At 48.2% G+C, this 27,032-nt stretch overlaps 1 protein-coding gene across 2 annotated transcripts in view; it reads left to right on the top strand.

The window, feature by feature from the left end:
• Window positions 1-445: 445 nt before the first annotated feature.
• FAT2 (FAT atypical cadherin 2) overlaps window positions 446-27,032 on the top strand; it is an 85,968-nt gene continuing 59,381 nt past the window's right edge. The window contains exons 1-4 of one of the 2 annotated variants that reach the window (XM_055325117.1): window positions 446-583; window positions 18,327-18,532; window positions 20,606-23,894; window positions 25,699-26,013. In XM_055325117.1, the coding sequence (XP_055181092.1) occupies window positions 18,488-18,532; window positions 20,606-23,894; window positions 25,699-26,013 (3,649 nt within the window). In that variant the 5' untranslated portion in view covers window positions 446-583; window positions 18,327-18,487. The remainder of the gene's footprint in view (window positions 584-18,326; window positions 18,533-20,605; window positions 23,895-25,698; window positions 26,014-27,032) is intronic. The other variant, XM_055325118.1, reaches the window with a different exon arrangement.

Genomic DNA, 27,032 nt, shown 5'->3' with positions numbered 1-27,032 from the left:
GAGCTCGGAGGCAGCAGCGCCAGGGTTTTGGAACAGACCTGGGTGGGTGAGGGGGAGGGTGGTGGTGGGGGGTGTCCTAGATCTGTGGCATCAGGGAGGAATGTTCAGGGAGCACCGGCCCAGAGCTTAGCCACCCAGGTCCTTCTTTAGTTGGCTCATGGTCTCTGTGTCCTCCACCAAGGACTACCTGCCTGGGGCCTCAGTTTATCCCTCTGGAAAGCTCAGGAGGGAGGTGGAGATGGGCCTGGTTTCTCAGCAACTTTCCAGCCATCATTTTCCATGACTCGGTTCCCCACTGTGAGTTCTGGGCCACAAACCAGTTGGCTCCCTCCCTCCCTCCCTCTCCGTGAGACCGAGAGCTGGCAGGAGGGGATGATCCGCCTCAATTCTCCTCCTCCTCCTCCTGGGCTGGGACACACCTACTCCAACTTTCTCAGCAGCCTCCTTGGAGCGTGAGTACACGCGGGCTTTCCTGCGCCGAGTCTCTGCGCCTCCCTCCGGAGCCTGTCAGCCCCGAGCTCGCGGAGAGGGCTCCAGCCCAGCAGCCCAGCCTGGGGCACCCTCCCCTACCTGAAGGGCATAGGTAAGGACTGCTGGAGGATGGGAGGTCGGGGGAGGGGGTGCACAGCGGATCCATTCTTGTGCCTTGTCCCAGAGCAGGTGGGGGCGGTCCGGGTTCTTGGAGGGTGGGTGACGGGATCAGGATTGGACTGGGGCAGGCATGGTGGGGGTAGGGCAAGGACACCTGGGTCCAGGGCACCCAGGTACACTGAATGCAGCCAGAGATGTAGCCAGCCCAAGCCTGGGGGCTGGAGATTGGGGCCCAGGAATGGACAAGGCCAGGAGTCTGATCTCATGGAGGAGCAAGGTCATATTTGCACATGTGGGAAGTTGGAGTCGTGTCCTTGCAAGAATGAGAGTCTCCGCATGGGCTTTCTGGGGATGAGCCTTCAGAGGGATGTGGGGACATTTTCCTACGTACTTTTAGGGGGAGGTTCTGGGGCCAGGGAACCAAGAGGTGCTGGCTTCTTGGTGTATGTCCAGGGGGCAAAGGAGTCCTATTACAGAAAAGCCACCTGGCGCGGAGGAGAGAAGGAGGGCTTGCGGGACAGTCTGATAAGCTGGCCAGCCCTGGCTCCTGTATGGCTCTTGAGGCACCCTGATTAGAACCTCAGCTTTCCTGGTTGTAAAGTGAGGGTGCTCACCACCTCTAAGGGCTGTAAAAGGCTGTGAGTCTGAGAGGCGCCCCTGAGGTGGGGTGAGTGGGAGCAGGTTTGTTCCCCTGTCTAGGGGGAAACAGGAATCCGATGCATATCTTTGGAGGCAGGTGAGCTGGAGTGGAACGCTGAACAGAGCCACCAGGCCAGAGTTCAGCCTTCCACTGGAGAGAGGGTGTGCCGTATGCCCCAATGTGGGGAGCAGCAGAGCATGCCCCGGTTTGCGGAGGGCTCAGAAAGGCTGTCTCTGGCCCCTGCCACACTCTAGCGCTGGCGGCCTCAGCTCAGGAGAGAGGAGGGAGGCAGAGAAGCAGGCTCAGGGCTCCTTTGACAGATGGGGAGCTGAGCCTGGGCAGATTAACAGAGCCCTCCACGCAGAACACGACTGGTATAATAGTTATTATTACTGTTGATACTTACTGGATGCTTCTTGTGTTCAGGGACTGGGCCTGGTCATTTGAAAATTGCTAGTTTTTGAAGCAGGGGGATGGAAAGAGAATTTCATGATTCACGTCTCTGTAACTCGCAGGCTGTGTAGCCTAAGATGGTTCCATACCTCTCTGGGCCTATTTCCCTACATATAAAATGAAGGTGGCTATGATCCACTCTTAGCTGATTCACCCCAGTAAGCCTGTTGGATAAAGGCAAAGAGGGAATGGTTGTCAATTTTGCAGGTGAGGAATCCCGGGGCAAAGTTTCCCCTGGTGTTCTCCACAGACCCCAGCTTACACGTGGCAGGGAGGTGCTGAGTCCATGACACTGGCTAACCCGACAGAGTGCAACAGTGACACCTTCCTCTGCCAGAAGCTCCCCAGGCCTCAGTTTTCTCATCTGTAAAATGGAAGAGGAGCTAGAGGGAGCCAAGATCTCCCTGGAAACTCCTTCTGATTCCATGATTCTTAGTGGTCTCCTTAAGGACTCAGGAGACAGACTGAGAAGGGCTCTGATATTCTCCAGCCCCTGTGTGTCAGCGGTGGCTGTCCTTTCTACAGGGAGGGGCTGCCAGCTGGTCCCCTGTGAGTTGGGCCACCGTGGTCTGCTCCCTGCACTTTCTTCCTTCGGCACAAATGAACTCACCTTGGCCTAGAAGTTCTCCTTCCAGCAGCTCCGTAACAGACGATGGTGCTGGCACTGCTACTGGCCAGGTGAGGCCAGGTGGGACAGAATGTGGGGCAAGGGCCAAGTCTTAAAGAGAACCAGGCAATGATGTTGGTATAATCAGGGACCTTCTGTATTCCCTGGGTGCGCCTTGCCTTTCGGGCTCCTTCGGAATTGGACAGGGCGGAGCCTCTGGGCATTTCCCATACTTCCTGGGTCCCCTACACAAGCTGAGTTGGCTCAGAATCTCAATGCTACTATTTCTATGGCTGATGGTCTTAATGCTTACCTTGATAATGGGGGTTTCTAGATAGACTTACAAAGAAAAGTGTGACTCCAAATCCTGGATATTATTTTAGTTGTGTGACCTGGGCCTCAACTTCTCTAAACCTCAGTCTTCTCATTTGAGAAATAGGGCTAACGATAGTCTTTTTCTCAGAGATCGATGTGACATTTAAATGTAGCACACAGGGTCATATTCAGTACACTGATGGTCATCAACTAACCGGCTCCTTCTGCTTTCCCTGGGTGGAGACCACTCACAGCACCCTGAAGTCTTCCTTCATAAGAAAAATTGCAGTTGTAGTTACTAACTATTCGAGAGTCTTTTTCTGTACTATCTCTCCTACTAAGTGTTGCTCACTGCTCTGGTCCTGTGTCTAGCACAGCGCCTGGCCAATCAAAGATGCTCATTGCATATCTGCTGAGAGAACAAATGAATCTTCATTTCTAATTCATAGATGAGCACTGTCACTTACAGGGACTAAGCATTAGCCAGTCACAGATCAATAAGAGTGGGGAGCGAAGGATCCTTAGAGATAATCAAATCAGACAGATGGAGAGGCTGCAGCCTGGATAGAGAATGCTGAGCACTTGGCTGAGGTCACTCAGCATGTGAGTGGGGAAGGCCGTTTCACTTACCTCCACCTCTCTCTGCCGAGCCTGGCTCAGGGAAGAGTATTGCTTCCTGGTCGGGTTGGTCATTCACTTAGGAGGCCGGCCAATCATCCCCAGAACACAACCAGGCTAGTGGCTAGACTCTGAGTGGCCCTTCAGGGGACAGGGGACATAAACCTCATAAATTTGGCAGAGAAGCAGGCTCAGGGCCTCCCCCAACTCCCACAAACACCCCCTCCCACATGCACATGCACACGTGGGGATACACACCACTGCCAGTGAGTTGGCAGGTATCTGTAACTGTGCAACTAGAAGGGTCCTCAGGAGTTCCCTGAAGTCTCCAAGAATCATTGGTCCCATTCTTTGGATGGAAACATAGATTTTTTTTAAAAAGATTTTATTTATTTATTCATGAGAGACACAGAGAGAGGCAGAGACATAGGCAGAGAGAGAAGCAGGCTCTCCATGGGGAACCTGATGACTAGCCCAAGGCTAAGAGAGAAGCAGGCCCCCCATGGGGAACTCGAGACTTGCTCCTGGGTCTCCAGGATCATGAGACCCAGACATGTAAAGGGGAGTGCTCATTGACCAGGTTAGACCATTTCACAAGGACCTTCTACTCTGCATAACTGCCCTGCAGGCCAGCCCAGTAGTGCCTCTTGGCTGCTGCTGGTGCCGTTTTCCGTGTGAAGATAAGAGACACTCAGAAAGGCTAAGCCACTTCCTCTCCATCCCACAGCTTCTGTCCTCTCGGCACTCATTTCACTACACCTAATGAGTGTGTTCCATGTGTCAGGTCCCCAGAGATTCACGGTTGGGGGAAGCAGACCTATATATGGATGGATGAATACCTTGAGGTAGGCAGTAAAATAGAGGCACACTGAGACTGTCATGGGGGCCCAGAGGAGAGATACTCAGCCCAGTCATAGCGTCAGTGAAGGAAGGTTTCTTGGAGGAGCTGTCACAAAACTTCAGTTTTGAAGTCTGAATAAGGCTTAAATAAGGAATGGATGGCAGGAAAGGCACTTCAGAAAAAGAGAGTAGCATGTGTCAAGGCAAGGCAGGTGTGTGCAGGAAACCATCACCTGGGTAGAGAATGGTTAGAGATGTGCACTCAAAGGTAGGGTGGGGCCGGGTCATTGAAGGGCTTATGTGACATGCTAAGGTGTATGGCTTTTTTTTTCCCAATGTAATTTATATATGATTTTTTTAATCCATGGGAAATTATAGAAATAAACAAAAGTTAGCAGAAGAGTATAAAAAATCACTCAGCTTCAACAATTGTGTTTCCTCCACTAATTCTTCCCTCATCAGATTATTTTGAAGCAAATCCCAGATATACACTTGCATCTGAAAATATCTTCATATGTCTGTATATAAAACATAGGACTTCAGAAAATCATAGTAAGAGCATGGCCTTTATTTTGTAAATATTGGAGGACCGTGTTGAGGGAGGTTAAATTGAAGGGTGACTTGGCTACTGTGTGTGGCTGTGGGGAGGAGCAGAAATTTAAGGAAGGGAATTGGAGTACAAGGTTATTTTGTTGTCTCCCCTTGGGCAAGTGCATGCCTGATATTTCCACTGATTAGCAAACTCTCTCCGAAAATTCATCTCCTCCTGAAAGAGGCGATTGCCTTAAACATTTCCCAGTGTGGAGCTTGTGGAAGAGAGAAATCCTCCCCCCGCCCCACCCGCCTTCTCTCAGTCCTGAGTCTTTTCCCATTCCTGAGACTGGAGTGGCCCCTGCGAGGCACCTGTCCATTCCCTTGCTGGGGGCAGGGAGCCCATAGTGGAGAATTCTCCATTTTCTAGGTCCTGTTCGGCTCCAGTGCTCAAGTGGTTGGCCTCCGTGCAAGCTGAGCAGGACTGTACATGCAAGCTGTGGGGTAATGTTAGTGTGCGTGTGCTCACGCGCCCCAGGTCAGAGCTGCTGTCTGTACCTGCAGCATCCCCTTTCCTCTGGATCCTCTCAGCAAATGCAAAACTGCACGGCACAAAATGCATCATTTTGGATGCCCAGGAGCTTAGCCTTGGGAAGCGGCGGAGCTTGATACCAGCATTGTGCCAGGGTTTGGGCACATGAGCTCTGGAGCCAGGGTGCTCCAGCTATGTCCATGGCCTTGGACACATCCCTTCACCTCTCTGAGGGTGCAGGGTGTGTAATGCTATCTACCTCGCAGAACTGTGTGTGGATGCATATAAAGTTGTTAGCATAGTAGCCAGCACATATTAAAAGCTCACTAAACATTAGCTACTATGACAGATTTGGGGGCTCCTAAAGTCTTGGGAATTGAATTGAGAGAATCATAGCATCTTGGAAAATTCAAGTCCAAGAAATCTCCAACTCTTGGAAATATATCATTAGAAGAACCCTATTAGATCCCTAGTATGTCTCTACCCTGTAAAGATTCCTTATACAGTGTCCCTGACTGTGCTTTTTTCCATCTTGCAAATATTCAAGAATATAAAGTTATAAGTTCTAATCAAATGAACACACCAGCGTCCAACCTGCAACCGGAGCAAAAGCAGATACCCCCAGCTCCCCAAAAGCCCTCCTGATGCCCCTGGCCAGTCACCCTCCCGCCCCTTCACACACACACAAACATAGTGATTACCCAGGCAGCTGGGGTGTTGTCAAATACTTTCTTGTTGGGTTGTGTACCAGATTCCTCAGCCCCATCTTGATCTACAGCCCTAATATGTGGGATCCAGGTGTGGGGCCCGGGAATCTGTATTTTTACAAGCTCCATTGGAACTCCAAATGAGGACCAGCTGGGTTTGGAAACCACTAAACAAGTGTTTCCGAGCTCCAATTCTGGAGAGGCCATTTATCGAATCCACATACCATCTTACTGGCCACTGACCTGGGACAAGGCACTTGGGCTTCCTGACTCTCAGTTTTTTTCATGTGTAAAATGGGGATAAAATGATAGTACCTACATCCTTGGGTTGTTGAAAGACTCTGACAGCCACAGGCAAGTGATTGCTAAGTGATGAGGCTACAATCAGCATGACTATTACTGAGAAGAGCCTATCTGTGATATAGCCAAAGGAATGTTGGACTTGGTAGCTGAAGACCTGTGTTTGAGTTCTGATTGGGCCATTTGCTGGCAGTATGAACTTGGCCAAATCTTCTGACCCTCCCCTCTCTGTGTCTCAACTTCCCTATCTATAAAATGGAGATACTCTTTGGTTGCCTTTGAGGAGATCAAACTAGAAAGTGGACAAGAAAACTGCTCTGAGGATAGAAAAAAATGCTGCATGAAGTAAACCCCAGTGAATGGGGACTCAGCTGAGCCTGGGAACCCAGTGGAGAGCGGGCTTGCCTTGCCCTTGCGGTTCTGTGGGGGTGGGGAGAGGGAGCTGCTGAGTGTTCAGTGTTCCACAGTCCTGGTATGCTCTGGCACAGAACCAACTGCTTCTTGGTTTCTGAGAACTATCTCCTTCCTGGTCCTGGGGCATGAAGAGTCCAAGATCCCAGAAGCAATGAAATCCTATGCAATGTGCTGTAGTCAGAATGCTTTTATTATTTCAGTGTCTTCCCTTTTATTAAAGGTTCTTTGAAGTCCTTTATTAGCATTTTCAGAAAACTTTTTAATGAAGTATAATATGCATGGAGAAATGCACAAATCATAAGCTCAATGAACTTTCCAGAAACTAACCAGCTCCCAGATGAAGAAACAGAATATTTCCACCATTACAGAAACTTCCTTTGTGCCCCTGCCAGTCACTAACCCCCCGCAAGGGCAACTTTGTCTTACTCTAATCCACAGATAAGTTTGCCTGTTTTTAAACTTTATATAGTCCGAAGAGTACAGTATGCAGTCTTTTGCATATGGCTGCTTTTGCTCCACGCTATGTGAGTGGGATTCATCTGTACTGTTGCCTAGAACAATACTTCATTTCCCTTGCTGTATAGTATTCCCTTGGATGAATATCTTCATTCTGCTCTTGATGGACATTCTGGGTGTTTCCACTGTGGGGCTACTACAATAGTGCCTCTTTGAACATTCTCTGTTAGTCTTTGGTGAGTCCACGTGCACATTTTTGCTGTGTCCCCTAAGAGCAGGACTGCTGTGTCATGAGATGTACATACGTGCATGGAACCCTTTTTATTTTCCAGTTCAGCTCCATTTACTGCAAGTAGAATATGGTTCATGGGGCTAAGCATCTATCTGGGAGATAGACAGACCTGACCACAGCAAGATAAACAATTGCCTCCGGGGTCTGAGATGCTGATGCATAGAGCGATCTGCAGATTCAGAGACTCTCAGGTGCAGGTCAGACACAGGAATCAGACCTGTCACTTTCCCTTTCCTGTCTGCTCTTCTAAATGACTCCAGAGATAACCGTGGGTCTGCCCTACCTGAGGAGCTGTGTCTGCACCCCACCCCCCTCTCCCCACAGTGGCCAGCAGACCACCTGTAGGGGACACTGTGCGCTTCAGTGCACTGCAGCCCTACTAAATCAGACTGCTTGAGATGAGGCTGTGATTTTTAATGCACCGACTTTCAGGAAGCACTTCTATGAGCCTGTGGTCTTCTCCTCCCTTCCCCACCCCTCTCCACCGGAGCCTAGGAGAGGGTCACGGATGGGATATCCATTTTGAAAGGAGGCATGAGAGGATCCTAAAGGAAGAGATGTCCTTGTTTAGCAGATCCCAAACACCGGTCCCAGCAAAATCACCCTGGGAACTTGTTAAACATCTATTCCTGAGCCCCACCCCTAATGATTTTGTTTAGCAGAGATCTGGGGTGGGGCTGGCAATGAGTGTTTTTAACCCCCACCCGCACCCTCTTAGGGGATTCCCAATGGTGGGAACCACTGGTTCAATTCAAGGGCCAGCCCTGTCTGGTGATAACGCAGTGGGCCCAGTGGCTCCACTCTGTGTGTGCCATGGTGGAGTGGAGCTCCGAGCTACTGTGGGAAACAGGAAATCAGTATGGACTGAGCTCACGGGGCTTGAGTGTATGGAACTCCAGGGCTTGGCCTGGAGCCAACCAGCAGAGGCTGCTTGGCATCTCATTAGTATGCACCTTGAGGTTCACAATCACCCCTAACCCTTTCGTGCCACCAGCCCACCACAGGTTCAGCCAGCTTCGCGGCACTGACAGGAGCTTCAGAGAGGATCTGCCTGTGGCACCCCACTGCTGGAGTGCCGCTCCCTGCCTGCCCAGGCCTGCATGCCACCTGCTTTGTCCTGGGCAGTTGTGCGCAGAGGGGTCCGGCCTCGGCCGGACAGGCAGCATGGCGAGGCGAGGCCAGGCCAGGCCAGACCAGGTGGAATGGGCTGAGAGGGAAGGCTGGACATAGAGCCTTTGCTGACAATCTGCGTTTGCTGGGCTGGGAGGGCCCGTGGTTCTATGATCCCTCTCCTCTTGAGTGCTCTTTCCAACCCCTTCCCCAGGGAAGGGGGAGACAGGGGATCCCATCACACACCGGTGATCCGAATTTTAATCCTGCTGTGGCCACATGCTGGCCGTGTGCATTGTTAGTTGGGTAACCTCTCTGAGTCTCATTTACCTGGTCTACAAAATGAGGATAATTACAGAGTTGCTGTGAGCGAGTTTAAAGCTACAATGCGTGCCAAGTGCTTACTATAGGGCCTCACCACATAGTAAATGTTCAATAAATGTCAGCGGCGACAGTGTCTGTATCTCTGTACACATTTCACATTCTCTAAACGTCACCATCCTGGGGGTATCATTGGACAACAGCTCAGTGGAGGGCCAGCTCCATGAAGGCAGGAGAGCAGGGACCAGGCCCCATTCCCAGATGGACAAGGGAGGTCCCATAAAATGAGGGGGTTCTGCTCAGCCCCCACTGGGCCCCCTGCTTGGCTCTCTGATGGGTTACCGAGGACCCTTGACACCAAAGGAGTGGGGCCCACCTTCAACACCGTGTCTGCAAGTGAGGGCTCCTGTGTGGGGCAATGTGAGGATGGTTTTAGGCACTTCATTTTAACTGAGCCTCACGACAGCCTGATGATTATCTTCTCTGATTTATGTATGAAGAGACTTAAACTCAGTCAGGTTCAGTAGTTTACACTACATCATACGGCCAGCAATGGTCATAAACCTAGGCGGCACTCCAAACAGCTGCCTTAGGCCCAAGCCTGAGCAGGTGGCCATCATGTTCTGTGGCCCTAACAGTGGCCTCCCCACCTCCCAGGGTGCTTGAGTTAGAGGTAGACCTGACTGGGAGTGGCCTTGGGTGGCTGACGGTGGCATGCACGAGGAACAACGAGAAGCGTCCATCCCAGCAGCGTCTCAGAGCCAGCTAGGAGGAATGGGGTCCACTTTACTGGTGGCTCCGGGGCCCGCTAGCTCCTGGGAAGGCAGCTTGTCATGTCCTGGATAGAGACGGGAGCTATGCCGAATGGACTCATTATACAGATCACAGAGCATGGGGCGTGGAGAGGCCACCCCGGCATGCCAGCGTCGGAATGAAAGAGATCAGGAAATTCATGTTATTGGGGTGCACCCACGACATTCTCTACCTTCTGTTTTCACTGGCACCTCACATCCGCCCAACTCCCTCCCTCAGCCTCTGAATGACGTTACATTGATTAGCTCTCTGCACCCACTACAGGGGAAGGGGTGACAGGAAAAGAAAATATGGAATAGAAATTCTTCTTTTTTTTGAGAGAGAGAGAGAGAGAGAGAGAGAGTGTATGTGTGTATGTGTGTGTGTGTGTGTGTATGTGTGTGTGTATGAGTGGGGGGAGGTGCAGAGGCAGAGAGAGAGAGGAGAGACAGAATCTTAAGCAGGCTCCATACCCAGCCCAGTGCCTGAAGTAAGGCTTGATCTCATGATCCTGAGATCATGAACTGAGTCGAAACCAACAAGTTGGATGCTTAACCGACTGAGCCAGGGGCACCCTGGAATACATATTATTCTTATTATTTTGATGTCATTCAACCTGCCTGCTTGAGCTTTGCTACAGATCATTGCAAGGAAAGAAGGGATGTCACGAAGACCCATGGTGCATGTGCGCGCGCACACGTGTGTGTGTGTGTGTGTGTAGAAGGGCGCTTTGGCAAGGAGCTCCTGGGACATAGGCAGGGATCAGTACACATACATGGTTCCCTTTTTTCCCCATGTACTTTCTTTTTAACACCTAGTATAACTGTAGTAACATTACTGTATTTTTACAATAGTAATGACTATTAATAGTAATAACATTAGCTATTTCCTGTGTACCTGGCACTGTGCTAAATATTTTCCATGCAGAAGCTCATTAAATCCTCCATGAGGTAAGAACTCCATGGGACTTACCATGAGGTAAGAACTGATATCTCCATGTCACAAATGGAGAAACTGAGCCGGGGAGAGACAAAGCCATGCCCCGAGATGCAAGCAGAGGCAGGATGAAGGCCAGGTCTGACCTTGAGGCCTAGCTCCTACCCCCTGCAGTCTCCTCCTGGCTGGTGACCTTGAGGGTGGCTTTGTGGGTTCCAAGGAGCCTCCAGGTGGAGAGAAAGGCCAGGCTGGGGGCAGCTGCTTGGTCAGTGCAAAGAGCCCAGGACAGGGAGACTGGGTTCTGGTTCTAGTTGCGCCACCACTGTCGTACATGACTTAATACGATGCCTTCCCTTGTCTGGGCATAGTCTTCCCATCTTTCTAAACAGATTAGACTTCTAGTAGTCTTCCAACTGTGCCCTCATGAGGCCTGAGAATGTCACAGAGACGCCTCAGAAGGAGGAGGTGGCAACACATGGGAGTTAAGGCTCTGTACCCCCAACTTGCATCTACCACAGCACCAGCTCTGTTTAATTCACCCATGATAATGATTATAGTTTAAAAATCACAACACTAAAAATCACACCAGTTAGCATTTATTTCGTGATGGCTGAGTGCTGTGCACCATGTTAAGCATTTAATATGAACCATCGAATCAAACCTTCTGAACAACTGTCTGAGGTGAGTTTACTTACTATCTCCCTCTTAAAGATGAGGAAAAACAGAGGCACAGAACTCAAGTTTGTTACTCAAGGTCACCCAGTGTGGAACTTGGTGTCTACATGTCTGAAAACTCACCCTTTTGCAAAGGATTCCGCTGGATTCAGAGTGACAAGAGGCACAGACAGGAAGCACCCCACTAGACAAGGCTATGTAGCAGGGACATTCCGGCCTCTGCAATTTGTGCTACTCACTGAAAGATGCTCTAGGAAACAAACCGAGGGTGCTGGAAGGGAGGTGGGGGTGGGGTGGGGTAATTTGGTGATAGGTTTTAAGGAGGGCATATAATGTGATGTGCGCTGGCTGTTATATACAAGTGATAAATTATTGAACACTACATCTGAAACTTAGTATATACTATATGTTGGCAAACTGAATTTAAATTTAAAAAAAGAAGCTTTTCATTCCTCTGGGGGAGTCTATCCCCCATGACTTCAGAATACAAACTTCCTCCCTCCCAGAGAGCCACCCCAAACCCAGACCTTCAGGACAGCTCTTCTCCCCTCTCCTTATCCCTCCTCCTGTACAGGGACCTCCTGTCGCCTTTCCTGTCAGGAGGAGAAAATTGAGATTTCCCACGGGCCTTCCTACAAGGTTGAATTCACACTTGTGTCCCAATCTGTCCCAGGGTACAAATGTAGAACCTGGAGGAGATGCTCTGTTGCCCTGCTTGTCTCTCAAGCTTCTAATTGATAAATATTGTTCTCTGTCCTGTTGATCTGGAGCTGGTTTTCATCTTACAAACCACTCTGGCCCAGGAACCCCACAGGAAATGGGGTGGGACCCCTTCCCTCCTGTCTCTTCCTCCAAGCCTGCAGATCTTGGGGTGCCTCTGGTTTAGGGAGTTTTCAGCTCCAACCGCAAAGTGCATGGATCCACATAGGCAATCCCAAGAGGAAGAGACCTCTTGCTCCCTCTGGGCCTCACTAAGTGTCAAGGTCTGCAAACCTAGAATGCCCACAGCCAAACTGTCCTCACAATGTAGATAGAGATGTGGGTGTGAATGGGTGTCTCTTCCATTCGAAAATTGACCTTGGTGATAAACAGTAGCTGAAAGAGCCTCAGTGTCTGGGAAGCGCTCTCAAGACTTTGGAGAGTGCTTGCTCCCTCTGGTCTATCTGCATGACCTTGTTCCTGTTGTGGAGCTTCTGCACTGCCTGTTTTTTGTCTGCCTGGAACTTTCTCAAGAAGTCTTTGTGGCCCTCTCCTCTCAAATGTCACCCTGTCATGTAAGGCTCCCCTGACCACCCTGATTTACCATCTTTTTTTCTGCTAATTAGAATAGACTTACAACAAGAGTAAGAACCTCATCTGTCTTGTTTCCTGTTCTAGAATGCCCTCAGTGCTCAGTAAATAAGTGCTGAATGAATAAATGAATGAATGACTTTGGCAGAGGAGGCCCAATAACAAAACGTTTTCTCATCCTTCCCCACTTTGTCCCTTTTTGTCCCCAAAATTCAGGTGCCTGGAAGCCCTCTGTTTCATCTCACCAGGGTCATATTAATACTTTCAAGGTTCCTAGGCATTATTGGCCCTTTATGCATGAAGAAATATTAGAAGTTATATTTTATGGCGATGTCGATATAAAGATATATATATATTTTAAAGATTTTATTTATTTATTCATAGAGATACAGAGAGAGAGAGGCAGAGACACAGGCAGGGGTAGAAGCAGGCTCCACGCAGGGAGCCCGACATGGGACTCGATCCAGGGTCTCCAGGATCATGCCCTGGGCTGCAGGCGGCGTTAAACCGCTGCGCCACCGGGGCTGCCCAAGATATATTTTTATATATGAAAACATTTTCTTCAACCTAAAAGACTGTTTTCTTTCTTCTGAATTTAATAAAAATTAAAATATTTTCATGGGTCTCTAGAAGTACGATGGGCCTTCAGGTGTGCCCACCATGTCTACCAGATAGGTGGATCTTGCATCCTCCTTTGAATCCCAAGCATCCTTGGTTCTTGGTTCCCATGCCATGCTCTCTAGAGCTGAGCTGGCCAATACAGTAGCTAGTAATCACATGAGGCTATTTAAATTTAAATTAAATAAAATTACAAACTCAGTTTATCTGTTGTACCAGCCACATTTTGAGTGCTTGACAGCCACACGTGGCTAGTGGCTCCCATACAGGACATCTCAGATATATAGAACATTCCCATTATGGTAGAAAGTTCTTTTGGAAAATGTTGTTATAAATAACTGGCTCCAGCTACACCAGCCCTCTCTTCTTGGAATATGGATTCCAATTCTTGGCTGGCACTTGAATCCACCACTTATTAGATGGATGAATCTGGGCAGAGCCTTCAAATTATCCAAGCCTCAGTTTCTCATTTACAAAATGAGGATCATAATAAGTGTCATAATAATGGTGATGTTGATACAATAATTAACTTGGACTGAATGCATTCTAGTGCTTGGCTATTTGTCATGCATTGACTCATTCAGTCTTCTCCACAACTCTGTGAGATGGTACTTATACCATATCCCTTTTACTGGGACTAGAGAGGTGACATAACGGCCCAAGGGCACACAGCTGGTGAATGGTAGAGCTGGGACTTGAAACTAGGTCTATCTAACTCCAGAGCCCACTTTCCTGACTATTATTAATTCTACTCAGTGCTGCACTTCTCCCTCAAGACCAGGTGAGATAATGCATGCAGATTTTTTAACTTACAGATTATATACAGATATGACACTATACTTTTTGTCATTAGTAATAAAGAAGGGGCCCCACAGGCCCAGCTCCTTTTCACCCACGTCCTAGGTGAGGACTTCCTTTGTTAGTCATCTCTGCCTTCTAATTTCAGGTGTGGGCAGGCCTGGCCTTTGACAGCTCCCCTGAGAGCCTCTCAGTCAGCTGGCAGTTCGGGCTGCCATTTACCAAGCCATGTAATAAGGTGTTCCTCTGCGTCTTTTCCTCCCTGCACATTCACCTACCATATTATCTGTCTCCCCTGCAGCCCTGGGAAGTAGGTAAGAGTAGCTATTATTATCTTCAGTTTACAGACAGATAAAGTGAGGCTCAGAAGAGGTTCTGTGGCCTTCCCAACGTCACACGACCCATCAAGGGCTCAAGCCACTGGCTCCTTTCCCACTTGTGTCCAGTTCTTTGACTTGTTTTGTTACAGCAGAACCTGGCAGGGGCTGCCTACCTACTAACAAATGACTCAGGGTTCATCCAAGTTTCTGAAAAGTAAATCAAGCCTCTCTCCCCACAGGGAATTCCAGTTGGCTTAATCCAGTAGAGCTGCTGTTCAAGCCTAGTCCACACCAGAGTGGGAGTCTTGAATGGAAAGATCTCCCTTTTAATCTGATATCAGATTACTCTTCTCAGCATGTACTTCTTTTCCAGTCCCGCGTCTTCTCAAAAATCTTCAGGGGCTCCCTACTACTAGGAGAAAAAACAACTTCATAGCTAAAGACTTTGGGACTAGCAGGCACCTGGAATGTCAATATTCTTTCACTGATGATTTTAATTCTGGTTCAAAGGCACAATCCCTCCTGCCCCTCCCCACCTTTAAGCTATTGTCACAAAGAGAATATACTTAGGATTTTTTCTTGAGAGGCATGAGAGCCAGTCCCAACACTGATGCCAGAGGCAGACACCATGGAGGGGAGGGGAGTGGGATCAGAAAATACTTACCAAGGGCACTCAAATCCACAGTTTGAGTGGATTTGGACATTCTCCTATCCAGAAAAATGAATCCAGGGACTTTTTCTTTCATGAAAGTATCTCCAAACTTTAAACAATATCTTATCTCATTGCATTTTCCTACAGCCTAGGAAATCCAGAGCATTTGGGTTTGGGAAGTCTGGCTGTGTGTTTTCAGTTCAGCCACCATCTTTCTGGGTGGCCTTGGGTATGCTGTGCAAATCTCACGTCCCTTATCTGAGAGGTGGGAGTAAAAGGGCAGATGTGCTTCCTCGGAGTATTATGTAGGCTACTACATCATATCTGGACATGCCTACAGAAAGGGAAGGTGTTGTGCCATGGGGGAGAATGTCAGGACTGGTCTGTACCTGGGTACTTCTGGGAGTGACAGGCAGGAATTTCATTGTCAGAAACAAAGCCTGACAGTTTGAAGAAATCTGGTAAAAGCTTCTTTGGTGGGAGTTTGATTTGGCTTTGAATTAATCTGAGTACATCTGGTTCCCCATGGAAGGGACAGCATTAGTCAGAACTAAAGTCATTGCACGTGGACCATTACAGATATAGATCATAGTACATTAGAATCATAGTGCATCCAATTGTGTGTCTTAGGACTTTTTTTATAACAGGAGACAGGACATTAGAAAAGCAGAGCCCCAGCCTGTCAGATTTGCAGGGGTTCCTAGAGGCCATCTACCCAGTTTTTAAAATCTGTGCTTCCCAGTGGGGTGAGGGACAAGCCTGTGGGCAGGGCCCTTGCCTTGCACCCCTGCTCCTAATAGCGCAGCTCTGCTTTTCTCTATTTATAATTTCATTAGGAAAAAGAAAGAGATCCTGCCCCTGAAAGCAATAGAGGGGTTTGAAATCATGAACCCATTCCAGTCCCTTCACCCAACATATTGCACGTCATTTACAGAGGAAGAAAGAGGTTCATAAGGCTTTTGTGGCTGATTTGACCAAGGCCACACAGGGAACAAATGACTTTAGATCCAGGTCTCCCAAGGGCCAGATTAGCTTGCTACAAGGACCCCTGAGCAAGCATCAATGAGCATGCAAGCCTGATCCACAGCCAGAGGAAATCCATTCGCTGCCGTTGAGGACTCTTTCAGGGTCTAGTAGAGATCATAGGCCCGCAGAAGCCAAAGAATCATACCTGTATGAGTTGGAAGGGACTTTAGAGCTTTATTCGTCTCCCCCAACGGCAAATATCCCTCTAGAGTACCATATCCTTCTCAGGTTGCCACCCAGCCTCTGCTTGGACTCCCCAGAGATGGGGAGCTCTGTATTCTGAGGTGACTCATTCCAGAATTGCACTTGAGGTCACTAACCACAAGAATGAGGAAAGATCTCAGAACACTGCTCCTCCCATTTGTGCTTAGACTTTTTATCAGTGACTTGGATAAAGACATGGGTGCCACAACCACCAAGTTTCTGAATGTTAGAATCGAGATTCTGAGAAGCCAGAGTGGTGAGCTGAAACACTGGCTAAAGTGCATCATGGTCTCATTAAAGCCCTGTAGCATTTAGTTGGAGAAAATCAGCCTGTGAAGAACAGATTGGGGGTGATGTGATAATACATCTGAGAGTTTTCATTACCTACAAACTCAGCAGTCAAGAGTGTGAGCTGGCTGCTAAAAGTAATAGTAGTTGATAATATTTGTTGAAAACTGTGTCACATACTATAATCAGCATTTATGTATATTAACTAATTTTGTTCTCAAAATGGTATTATGAAGTAGAGAAATGAAAATCAGAGAAGGTAAGCCACTTGCCCAAGGTCACATAGCCAGACACTGAGTGTTGTGAACCACTTTCAGCTGTTTTCCCCATCAATGAGAGGGTCTGGGAGTTCCAAGGAGGCAGATTTGATTCAGACATATAGCCTAGAAGCGTCTATTCATGAACCCTCACCCTGCACTTGCTCACGCCTGTGCACACACAAGCCCCATAGCTACAAACTTATGTGCTCATATCATACTCATTCTGTCCAGCAGGCACACACAATTAAAGTACCCATACAACTTTTCAAAAATAGACACCTAAGTATGTATGCGTGCTCTCCTGCAAATGTGCACATTCACCCACATGCAGATTTTCTTCTAAGTCTGGGGAGCCAAGAACGGGAGGCCCCACCCCAGACAAGCGCCTGCTCGCAGCTTACCAGAACAGCCTGTGGCTGGGCCAGCAAGCTTAGACTCGACCAGAGACCAGCGGCTTCCTGCTCTGCTGGGGCACAGCCTGGACCTTCTCCAGAGGACTCAGTGGACCCCACCCTCACTCTGACCTCAGGCTTTGATTCTGTTTTGGCTTTAAAAACTAATCATAACTAATATTTATTGAGTGCTTTTCTATTGGCCAAGAGCTGTGCTAAGTACGTGAATGGGCATGATCTTATTTAGTCTGTATAAAATCCCAGGAAAACAGGACTCTTCATAGCCCCATCTTACAGATGAGAAAACAGAGGTCTGAGGTTGTTAGTTTACCCAAGGTGATATAGTTAGCAAGTGGTGACTTTGGACTTAAACCCAAGTGGTCGGATTTACAAGTAATTGTGGCTTCTCCTTCTGGCAGTAGGGTCGGGAGGAAAGAACCTGGCTCTGGTTCTTACCCTGAGACTTTGGGCAAGTCCCTTTCTTTTGGGGGGACTTCATTTTCCAGCTTCAGAAAGGAAAGGATAATCACTAAAGGTTCTTTCAGTTTTCATTCTCTCATTGCTTTTCCTAAGTCCAAATCCTTCCATTTTTCAACTGTTGAATAGGTTATGTGCCAAGCACTGGGAATTTATGCATGAATAAGATACACAAAGCTCCTATCTTCATGGAGCCCAGTGTCTAGCATAGAAGACAGTCACTAAACAAATTAGAAAGAACATAACTGAGTGGGGCTAAGAGTCATGACAAAAATGGGGCGGTATGATATAGAAGGGTGCTAGGAAGGAGGCTACATCAAATTGGGGGTTAGGATATGACATTTGAGCTGAGCCAGAAAGAGGGATAACAAGGAGTTAGTGTTGTGAAAATCTTAAGGGAAACAGCAAGTGCAAAGGCCCTGAGGCAGGCTCTAGTTTGGCATGTTTGTGGAGGAGAAAGGAGGCCCATGTGGCTGCAGCTTGGTGAACAATGGGGAGAGTGCTGGGAGGTAACATTGGAGAAGCAGGCAGGGCCCACATGGAATGGGGTCTTGTAGGCCTTGGTAAGGGGTTTAGATTTTAATCTGAATGCTATGAAAGCCACTGGAAAATTTTAAGAAGTAATTTGAATTGGTTTATGATTTCACAAGATGTTTCAAAATAGTGGTCCTAGGTGCTGTGGGCTGGGAGGACAGCCCAGGGAGCCCACCATGCCTCTGCACCTTGCAAACCTGTTCACTTGCCCAGGCATAGTGCCAGGAAACAAATGTCCAGACACAGGCTGGTCTGTGGGTCCTATAGCTTGAAAACAACTCTGGTCACCAAACCCTCATTCAAGGGTGCATCCTCTTTGCATCTTATCTCCTTCTAGGGAGATCCTGCCCCTGGTCCCTTCCCTAAGCTCATCTCTACAAGATGCCTGTGCAGCTGCTGAGTGCTGTGTCTTGTTGGGGCCTGCCCTACACGGGTGCTGACCTGGTGAACAGGAAGCTTTCCGCAAAGCAGGGCAGGCTGAGCAGGGAGGCTGCATGAATGCTAGGCTCCCTGGGCTGCCTAGTGAGAAGACTTGGGACTGGGGTAAGAACTCGTTTTTCCTTGGGGCTTCAACTTCCAAAGCAATGCCATCCTGTAGGGTTGGGGTCCACATGACTCAGGGGTCCACTCCCTCTTACAGGAGACTGTGTCAGGGATGGGTGAGTGGAATGGGGTGAACATGGCTTCTGCCTGAGGCTTGCTTCACTGTGGGCCGCAGCGGTAAGCAAGGAGTAAGAGTAGAGGAGTAGGAAGGATGGGGAGTAGATACCCCAAGTGTAAAATCTGCCTCTATCCCTGCTCCCTCTTCTCTAAGGTGCTGGGCCTGGGGTGCCACCAATAGGATTTCAAGAGAAGGATAGTGGGGAGGCTGGAAGGATGGGGCATATTCAAATTCTTTTCTGTCACAGGCTTGCAGATCCCAAGATAGGCAGGCTTTTCCATTCCTGCCTCAATCCTGCCTCCCACGTTGGGATGCTCCCTACCAGGTCTTAAAGAAGCTGCATTTAGCTCCCTCAGGACTCTGGAAAGCAAGCCTCTCTTTTTCCCTCTTGCCCCAGGAGTTTAACTCTTTTTTTGCCTTTGAAGAGCAAGGCAACTGGAAAAACAAGTCTTGCCTGTTCCATCCAGGAATGCTCCGCACATCTGGCTGGCAGCCACGAAGCTCCTTGGAGTCAAGACTCTCACGGGCAGGCCAGGCACTAGCCTGGTGTATGCAGCCTCACATTCTGCTTCTGGAAGGCTTAGTTTGGCAACCAAACTCTGCCCTCCCTTACTCCCCTTCTACCTTCTCCCTGATGAGTCTGGCTGGACTTTTAACCCAGGTTGGAGTTCAGGGATGAGCCATGTGGGAAATGACCCAGGAAGGAATGGGAGCCGCAGCAGGTCTTAGGGGGTGAAGCACTCATTTGTAGTTAGTTCAACAATTCCCAGAGACTAGTTATTTCCTGGCCACCCACTATGTGGAATGGGGCAAGACTCATCACCCCTCTGGGGCTCTATTTCTCCATCTATGCTTGAGGAGCGGGGTCAGAACTCCATGTCTCAAAGGTCCATTGTAACTCTGACATTCCAGGAGATTCGAAGTTACAGGATGAGTCAGAATTAGGCCCTATCCAAAGGGGCTTGCAGTGGGATGAGTGCAGATAAGCCTGGGAGAGGGGAAGCAGCCCTGGCCTATGATGCAAGGAGCCCCAGGTCTAATTCTTGCTTTGATGCTATCTAGCTGTAAGGCCCTCGATGGGTCCCTTCCCTTTATGAAACTGAGTTTCCTATTAGTAATAATAGCCAAGATCGAGTTAAAACTTCTTTTTTTTAAATAATAAATTTATTTTTTGTTGGTGTTCTTAGGGTTAGGGTTGAGTTAAAACTTCTATGTCCCAGGCACCCTGCTGCATTATTTACCTTTGTTATTTCACTTCATTTTCACAGCCATCCAAGGAAGTAGATAATATCCTTATCCCCATTCCATAGAAGAGGAAGTTGAGGCTTACACAGGTTAAATAACCTGCCCAGAAAATCACCCAACTACTAGGTGCTGGAGCCACAGCTGATGGCCAAGTAGTCTGATGCCAGGCCTATGGTCTCGGTCGCTTGGCTTTTCTGTAGTCCCTGCATGTGCAGACACAGCTCCACTTGGCTGGACCTCAGCCTTCATGGAGCAGTCTTAGAGGAAGTACTGAGAGCCAGGTTGTTAAGCTTGGGACCTGGGTGAAACTACTTCAACACCATGGGGGAGCCGTGATGATTTTTTAGGAAAAGGAGTCAAGTGGTCAGGGTTGTGTTGTATGTGCCAGGTACCCCTGAGAAAGCATTTAAACTAATCTGTCTCGTCTTCAAATACAGGGTTTCTCAGCCTCAACACTATTGACATTTGGGGCTGGGTCATTTTTTGCTGTTGGGGGGCTGTGCGATGCAGGATGTTTAGCAGTACCCCAGCCTCTCTCCAGTCACTAGATGCCAATAGTACCCCTCCCCTCCAAACCAGGATAGCTGAAAATATCTTCAGACTTTGGCAAGGGTCCCCAGAGGGGCAAAATCACCCCAGCTAAGAACCACAACAATAGGAGCTATTTCTTTCCTAACTTACACCCTTCCTTTTTTTTTTTTTTTGCCTAGGGCTTCGGGAGCTTATCCATCATGGTTATTGCCTTCCTGGGCTTTGTCATTTTCTTGCTCCATTGTACAACCTGTGAGAAGCCCCAAGAAGGGATCGAAGGGATCGTCTCCTCCTCCGCCTGGCGCTTCACACACTCTCTCTATAATGCAACCATCTATGAAAACTCTGCCCCCAAGACTTACGTGGAGAGCTCCGTGAAAATGGGCATTTACTTGGCTGAGCCACAGTGGGCAGTGAGATACCGGATTATCTCTGGGGACGTGGCCAATGTGTTTAAAACAGAGGAATATGTGGTAGGTAACTTCTGCTTTCTGAGAATAAGGACAAAGAGCAGCAATACGGCCCTTCTGAATAGGGAGGTGCGAGACAGCTACACCCTCATCATCCAAGCCACAGAGAAGACCTTGGAGTTAGAAACTTTGACCCGTGTGGTGGTCCACATCCTGGACCAGAATGACCTGAAACCCCTCTTCTCCCCACCTTCATACCGAGTCACCATCTCTGAGGACATGCCTCTCAAGAGCCCTATCTGCAAGGTGACTGCCACAGATGCTGATCTGGGCCCAAATGCCAAGTTCTATTATGCCTTTAACATGAGGTCAGAGATGTTTGCCATCCATCCCACCAGTGGCGTGGTTACCTTGGCTGGGAAGCTCAATGTCACCTGGCGAGGGAGGTATGAGCTCCAGGTGCTGGCTGTGGACCGCATGAGGAAAATCTCAGAGGGCAACGGCTTTGGTAATCTGGCTGCACTTGTCATCCATGTAGAGCCTGCCCTTAGGAAGCCACCAGCCATCACCTCGGTGGTGGTGGCTTCACCAGACAGCAGTGAGGGCACCACATATGCCACCGTGATGGTGGATGCAAACAGCTCAGGGGCTGAAGTAGACTCACTGGAAGTTGTTGGTGGAGACCCTGGAAAGTACTTCAAAGCCATCAAGTCTTATGCCCGCAGCAGTGAGTTCAGTTTGGTGTCCGTCAAAGACATCAACTGGCTGGAGCACCTTCATGGGTTCAACCTCAGCCTGCAGGCCAGGCGTGGGAGTAGGCCTTCTTCTTATTCCCAGATCAGGGGCTTTCACCTACCTGCTGCCAAACTGGCTTCCCTCAAATTTGAGAAAGCTGTTTATAGAGTGCAGCTTAGTGAGTTTTCCCCTCCTGGGAGCCGTGTGGTGATGGTGAGAGTAAACCGAGCCTTCCCCAACCTGCAGTATGTTCTAAAGCCATCCTCAGAGAATGCGGCGTTTAGACTTAATGCTCGCACTGGGCTTATCACCACCACGAAGCTCATGGACTTCCATGACCGAGCCCACTACCAGCTACACATCAGAACCTCCCCGGGCCTGGCCTCCACCACCGTGGTTATTGATATTGTGGACTGTAACAACCATGCCCCCATCTTTAACAGGTCCTCCTATGATGGTACCTTTGATGAGAACATCCCTCCAGGCACCAGCATTTTGACAGTTACTGCCACAGACCAGGATCATGGAGAGAATGGATATGTCACTTATTCCATCACTCGTCCAAAAGCTGTGCCCTTTTCAATCGACCCTTACCTGGGGATCATCTCCACCTCTAAACCCATGGACTATGAGCTCATGAGAAGAATTTATACCTTCCGGGTACGGGCGTCAGATTGGGGATCCCCATTTCGCCAGGAAAAAGAAGTGTCTATATCTCTTAGGCTCAAGAACTTGAATGACAACAAGCCTGTGTTTGAGCAAGTCAACTGCACTGGGTCTATCCGTGAAGACTGGCCAGTAGGAAAATCTGTAATGACGGTGTCAGCTATAGACGTGGATGAGCTTCAGAACCTAAAATATGAGTTTGTGTCAGGCAATGAACTAGAGTATTTTGATTTAAATCATTTCTCTGGAGTGATATCCCTCAAACGCTCTTTTATGAATCATACTGCTGGTCAACCCATCACCTATTCCCTGAAAATTACAGCCTCAGATGGGAAACACTATGCCTCACCCACAACTTTGAATATTACTGTAGTAAAAGACCCTCGTTTTGAGGTTCCTATAACATGTGATAAAACAGGAGTATTGACACATTTCACAAAGACCATTCTCCATTCTGTTGGGTTTCAGAACCAGGACTCCAATGATGAGGACTTCATTTCCTTAAGTGCATATCAAATCAATCATCATACTCCCCAGTTTGAGGACCACTTCCCACAGTCCATCGATATCCTTGAGCGTGTTCCTGTCAATACCTCCCTGGCCCGCCTGGCAGCCACTGACCCTGATACTGGCTTTAATGGCAAACTGGTCTATGTAATTGCAGATGGCAATGACGAGGGCTGCTTTGACATTGAGCTGGAGACAGGGATGCTTACTGTGGCTGCCCCTTTGGACTATGAAGTCACCAGTTTCTACATCCTCAATGTAACAGTGTATGACCTGGGAACTCCCCAGAAGTCCTCCTGGAAGCTGCTGACGGTGAATGTGAAAGACTGGAATGATAATGCACCAAGATTTCCTCCTGGGGGGTACCAGATAACCATCTCAGAGGACACAGAAGTTGGAACCACAATTGCAGAGTTGAAAGCAAAAGATGCTGATTCAGATGACAATGGGAGGGTCCGCTACACTCTGTTAAGCCCCACAGAGAAGTTTTCCCTCCATCCCCTCACTGCGGAACTGGTTGTCACAGGACACCTGGACCGGGAATCAGAACCACAATATATACTCAAGGTGGAAGCCAGGGATCAGCCCAGGAAGGGCCACCAGCTCTTCACTGTCACTGACCTTATAATCACATTGGAAGATGCCAATGACAACTCTCCTCAATGCATCACAGAACTTAGCAGCCTGAAAGTCCCAGAGGATCTGCCCCCAGGAACTATTCTAACATTTCTGGATGCCTCTGATCCTGACATTGGGCCTGCGGGAGAAGTCCGTTTTGTCCTATTGGATGATGCCCATGGGACCTTCCACGTGGACTTGATGACCGGCGCACTCAGTCTAGAGAGAGAGCTGGATTTTGAGAGGCGGGCTGGATACAATCTGAGCCTGTGGGCTAGTGACAGTGGGAGGCCTCTGGCCCGCAGGACCCTCTGCCACGTGGAAGTGATAGTCCTGGATGTGAATGAGAATCTCCACCCTCCCCGCTTTGGTTCCTTTGTGCACCAGGGCCAAGTGCAGGAAAACAGCCCCTCAGGCACCCAGGTGATGGTGGTGGCTGCCCACGATGATGACAATGGCTTGGATGGAGAGCTCCAATACTTCCTAAGGGCTGGCACCAGCCTTGCAGCCTTTAGCATCAACCAGGACACAGGTACGGCAAGTGGGATGGATGGGAATGCTAGGTGCTGGGAGAGGATGGGCCTCAGCAGATGAAGGGCCATCCTGAAAGAAGGCAGGTTTCAGGCTAAAAAGAAAGGCAATAGATAGGGACTCTCTATCTTGTCCCTTTTATTTTACTTTAAATTTATCTTTATCATATTGAAGATGTGTGTGTCTGTGTGTCTGTGTCCCATTTAAGTCAAATCACCCATCTCATTGGCATCTGTGTATATATTTATCACACATATATTACATATTATATATTACTATTATATATAACATATTACATGTATATGCTTATGGAAGTAATGCATATCATTATAATTTTTAATATAATTGAAAAATGAATGTATTTTTTTGTGTCCTACCTCCCCAGATCTAATCTTTATTAACAATTTGGTCTATAATTTTGTAAACTTTTCTTCTTTGAATCTTATATATTATGACTGTTTATTCTATTGTGTGAGAAAATAATACAAAAGACACTAAGCTTGCAACACTTTTTTCCCCATAACACACCACCAGGATATCTTATATATCAGTGTATATGAATAATTTCCCTTCTTTTTTAATGGCTGCATTTTATTCTATCATATAGATGTAATATCCTTGATCACATACTTTTGCTCAAATGCATAAGTCTCTACAGGAAAAATCCTTAAAAATGCAGTGGCTGGGTCGAAGGACGATGCATATTTTCCTTATGCATTAATAGATAATTCCAAATTGCCCTCCAAAGAGGTGGCACCAACTTATTTATTCCTTTTGAGCTTCATAGAAAATAAGCACAATTCCACAAACACTTGCAAGTACCCTCTGCTTGTGTAGTTTTGGAGATGGGCACCTTGGAGGAGACCTCAGGTGAATAGAGGTGGGGCACTGTCCTCGAGGAGTTTGCAATTTATTTCCAGCGTGAAGGGCAGGGGTGATGTGGCATAAAGAGCATTAGACTGAGAACCAATGATAGACCCTGCTCTTCTGCCCACTTGCTACATGATCTTGATCAAATCACATTCTCTCTATGGGCCTCCGTCTCCCCACCTGAAAAGGAGTGAGGTTCCTTCTGCTCTGACACTCTATGGCTGTGAGCCTGGGTCCTGTCCTCTCACACAAGTCCTTGCAGCTCGGTGTGACCCATGAGAACCTACAGTGCAAGTGTGTTTTCCTCACTCTTGTACCTTTGATTTCTAGAACAGTGTTGGCCCGTAGTAAGCAATGGTGGAGTGAGTGAACTAATGAATGACCATAAGACTCTGAAATCATAAAAAAAAAAGACTGAAATCATGAAGATGCTGAAGAGGGGGACAGCAATTTATTTATCAAACCCCGAACCCTTAAATTGGTACCTATAATATCGGAAACTGGAAGGAACTAGGTTATGGACAATTGCCACAGGCCTATTTTAGCAGAGACAGTTTCCAAGAGGCTCTACAAAAGGATATGAATTCCCCTAAATTTGACTCAGCAGCTCCCACACCACCTTGGCTGCATCCCCTTTTCTTGTGGAATTCCTATGTCCACAGTACTGCTTGGGGACTATTAGGGAAGATTATTTATTTCTTTTTTTTAAGATTTATTTATTTATGAGAGAGAGAGAGGCAGAGACACAGGAGGAGGGAGAAGCAGGCTCCATGCAGGGAGCCTGATGTGGGACTCGATCCCGGGTCTCCAGGATCATGCCTCAGGCCAAAGGCAGGTGCTAAACCGCTGAGCCACCCAGGGATCCCCGGGAAGATTATTTCTAAAGCTATTTTAGGCTCTAAAATATTTTGGGTTTGGTGATCAACTGTCCTTAGGTATGATTCAGACTCTGGCACCCCTGGATCGAGAATTTGTGTCCTGCTACTGGCTGACGGTACTGGCAGTGGACAGGGGTTCCACACCTCTCTCTTCTGTAACTGAAGTCTACATCGAGGTTATGGATGTCAACGACAACCCACCCCAGATGTCCAGACCCGTGTTTTACCCCTCCGTCCGAGAGGATGCACCTTTGCACACCTCTGTGCTTCAGCTGGATGCCCGGGACCCGGACTCCAGCTCCAAAGGGAAGCTGACCTTCAACATCACCAGTGGGAATAACATGGGATTCTTTGTTATTCACCCTGTTACAGGTAAGGACCTCAGAAATCCGGGTGAATAGGGGGAGCTCTACAACAGGGCTTTTCAAAGTTTGGTCCTGGACCAGCATTATCAGCATCACCTATGAACTTGTTAGAAATTCAAATTCTTTTTAAAAAATTTTATTCATGACAGACACACAGAGAGAGGCAGAGATGTAGGCAGATAGAGAAGCAGGCTCCCTGCTGGGAGCCCAATGCAGGACTTGATCCCAGGACCCCAAGATCACGATCTGAGCCAAAGGCAGACGCTCAACCACTGAGCCACTCAGATGCCCCAGAAATTCAAATTCTGAGGCCTCACTTTATACCTACTGAATCAGAACACAGGTTGGGGCCAGAAATCCATATTTTATTTACAGGGGATTCTTATGTGTGCACAGTTGGAGAAGCACTGCTCTATAAAGTCCATGTCTCTGGGAATATTCTTACTTATGTTGACTTTCTTTCTTTCCTCCAGGCCTAGGGCAGCTAAGCAGGTTGCCTGGTGGTCAAGCTGGGACTACTTTAGACCTGAGTGCTCCTAAATTGACCCTTCCCCTGAGTCATAGCCACACTGAATCTCTTCACCCTCATTCTGAACTGATCTAAAGCCTGCCCACAGAGTGGTGGCAATGGAGAGCCACTTTGGTGTAGCCAACCATCTCACAAATATCTATCCTTGGCCCAAGGCCATCTAGGGCAAGGATGGTGGATGGTTTGGAGGAATCCAGAGGTCTTGAGCTTGCAGCAGTGAGCCAGACATAGTCCTCAGAGGTGTTCGGTTTGGCTTGCACAAGTTTTAATCAATCATTTTTCAAATTGTTGCCAACATTTAAAAATTCCATAAAACACTCCAAATTTCTCATTGTTCATAAACAACTAGGAGATCTGGCCATACTAACCCCACATTTGCACAGGGCTGTAACTGCCTGGAGCCAACAGCAGCCCTCTGTGCAGAGCAGGTGCATGTCCCCTGGTACTCATGGTTCCCTCACTCCCAGTTGTACCATTCCCAGCCTGCTTCCCAAATC

This window comes from Nyctereutes procyonoides, unplaced genomic scaffold (genome assembly GCF_905146905.1).
Source record: "Nyctereutes procyonoides isolate TBG_1078 unplaced genomic scaffold, NYPRO_anot_genome, whole genome shotgun sequence".
NCBI lineage: Eukaryota > Metazoa > Chordata > Mammalia > Carnivora > Canidae > Nyctereutes > Nyctereutes procyonoides.
This window is presented reverse-complemented; position numbering and strand designations above follow the sequence as displayed.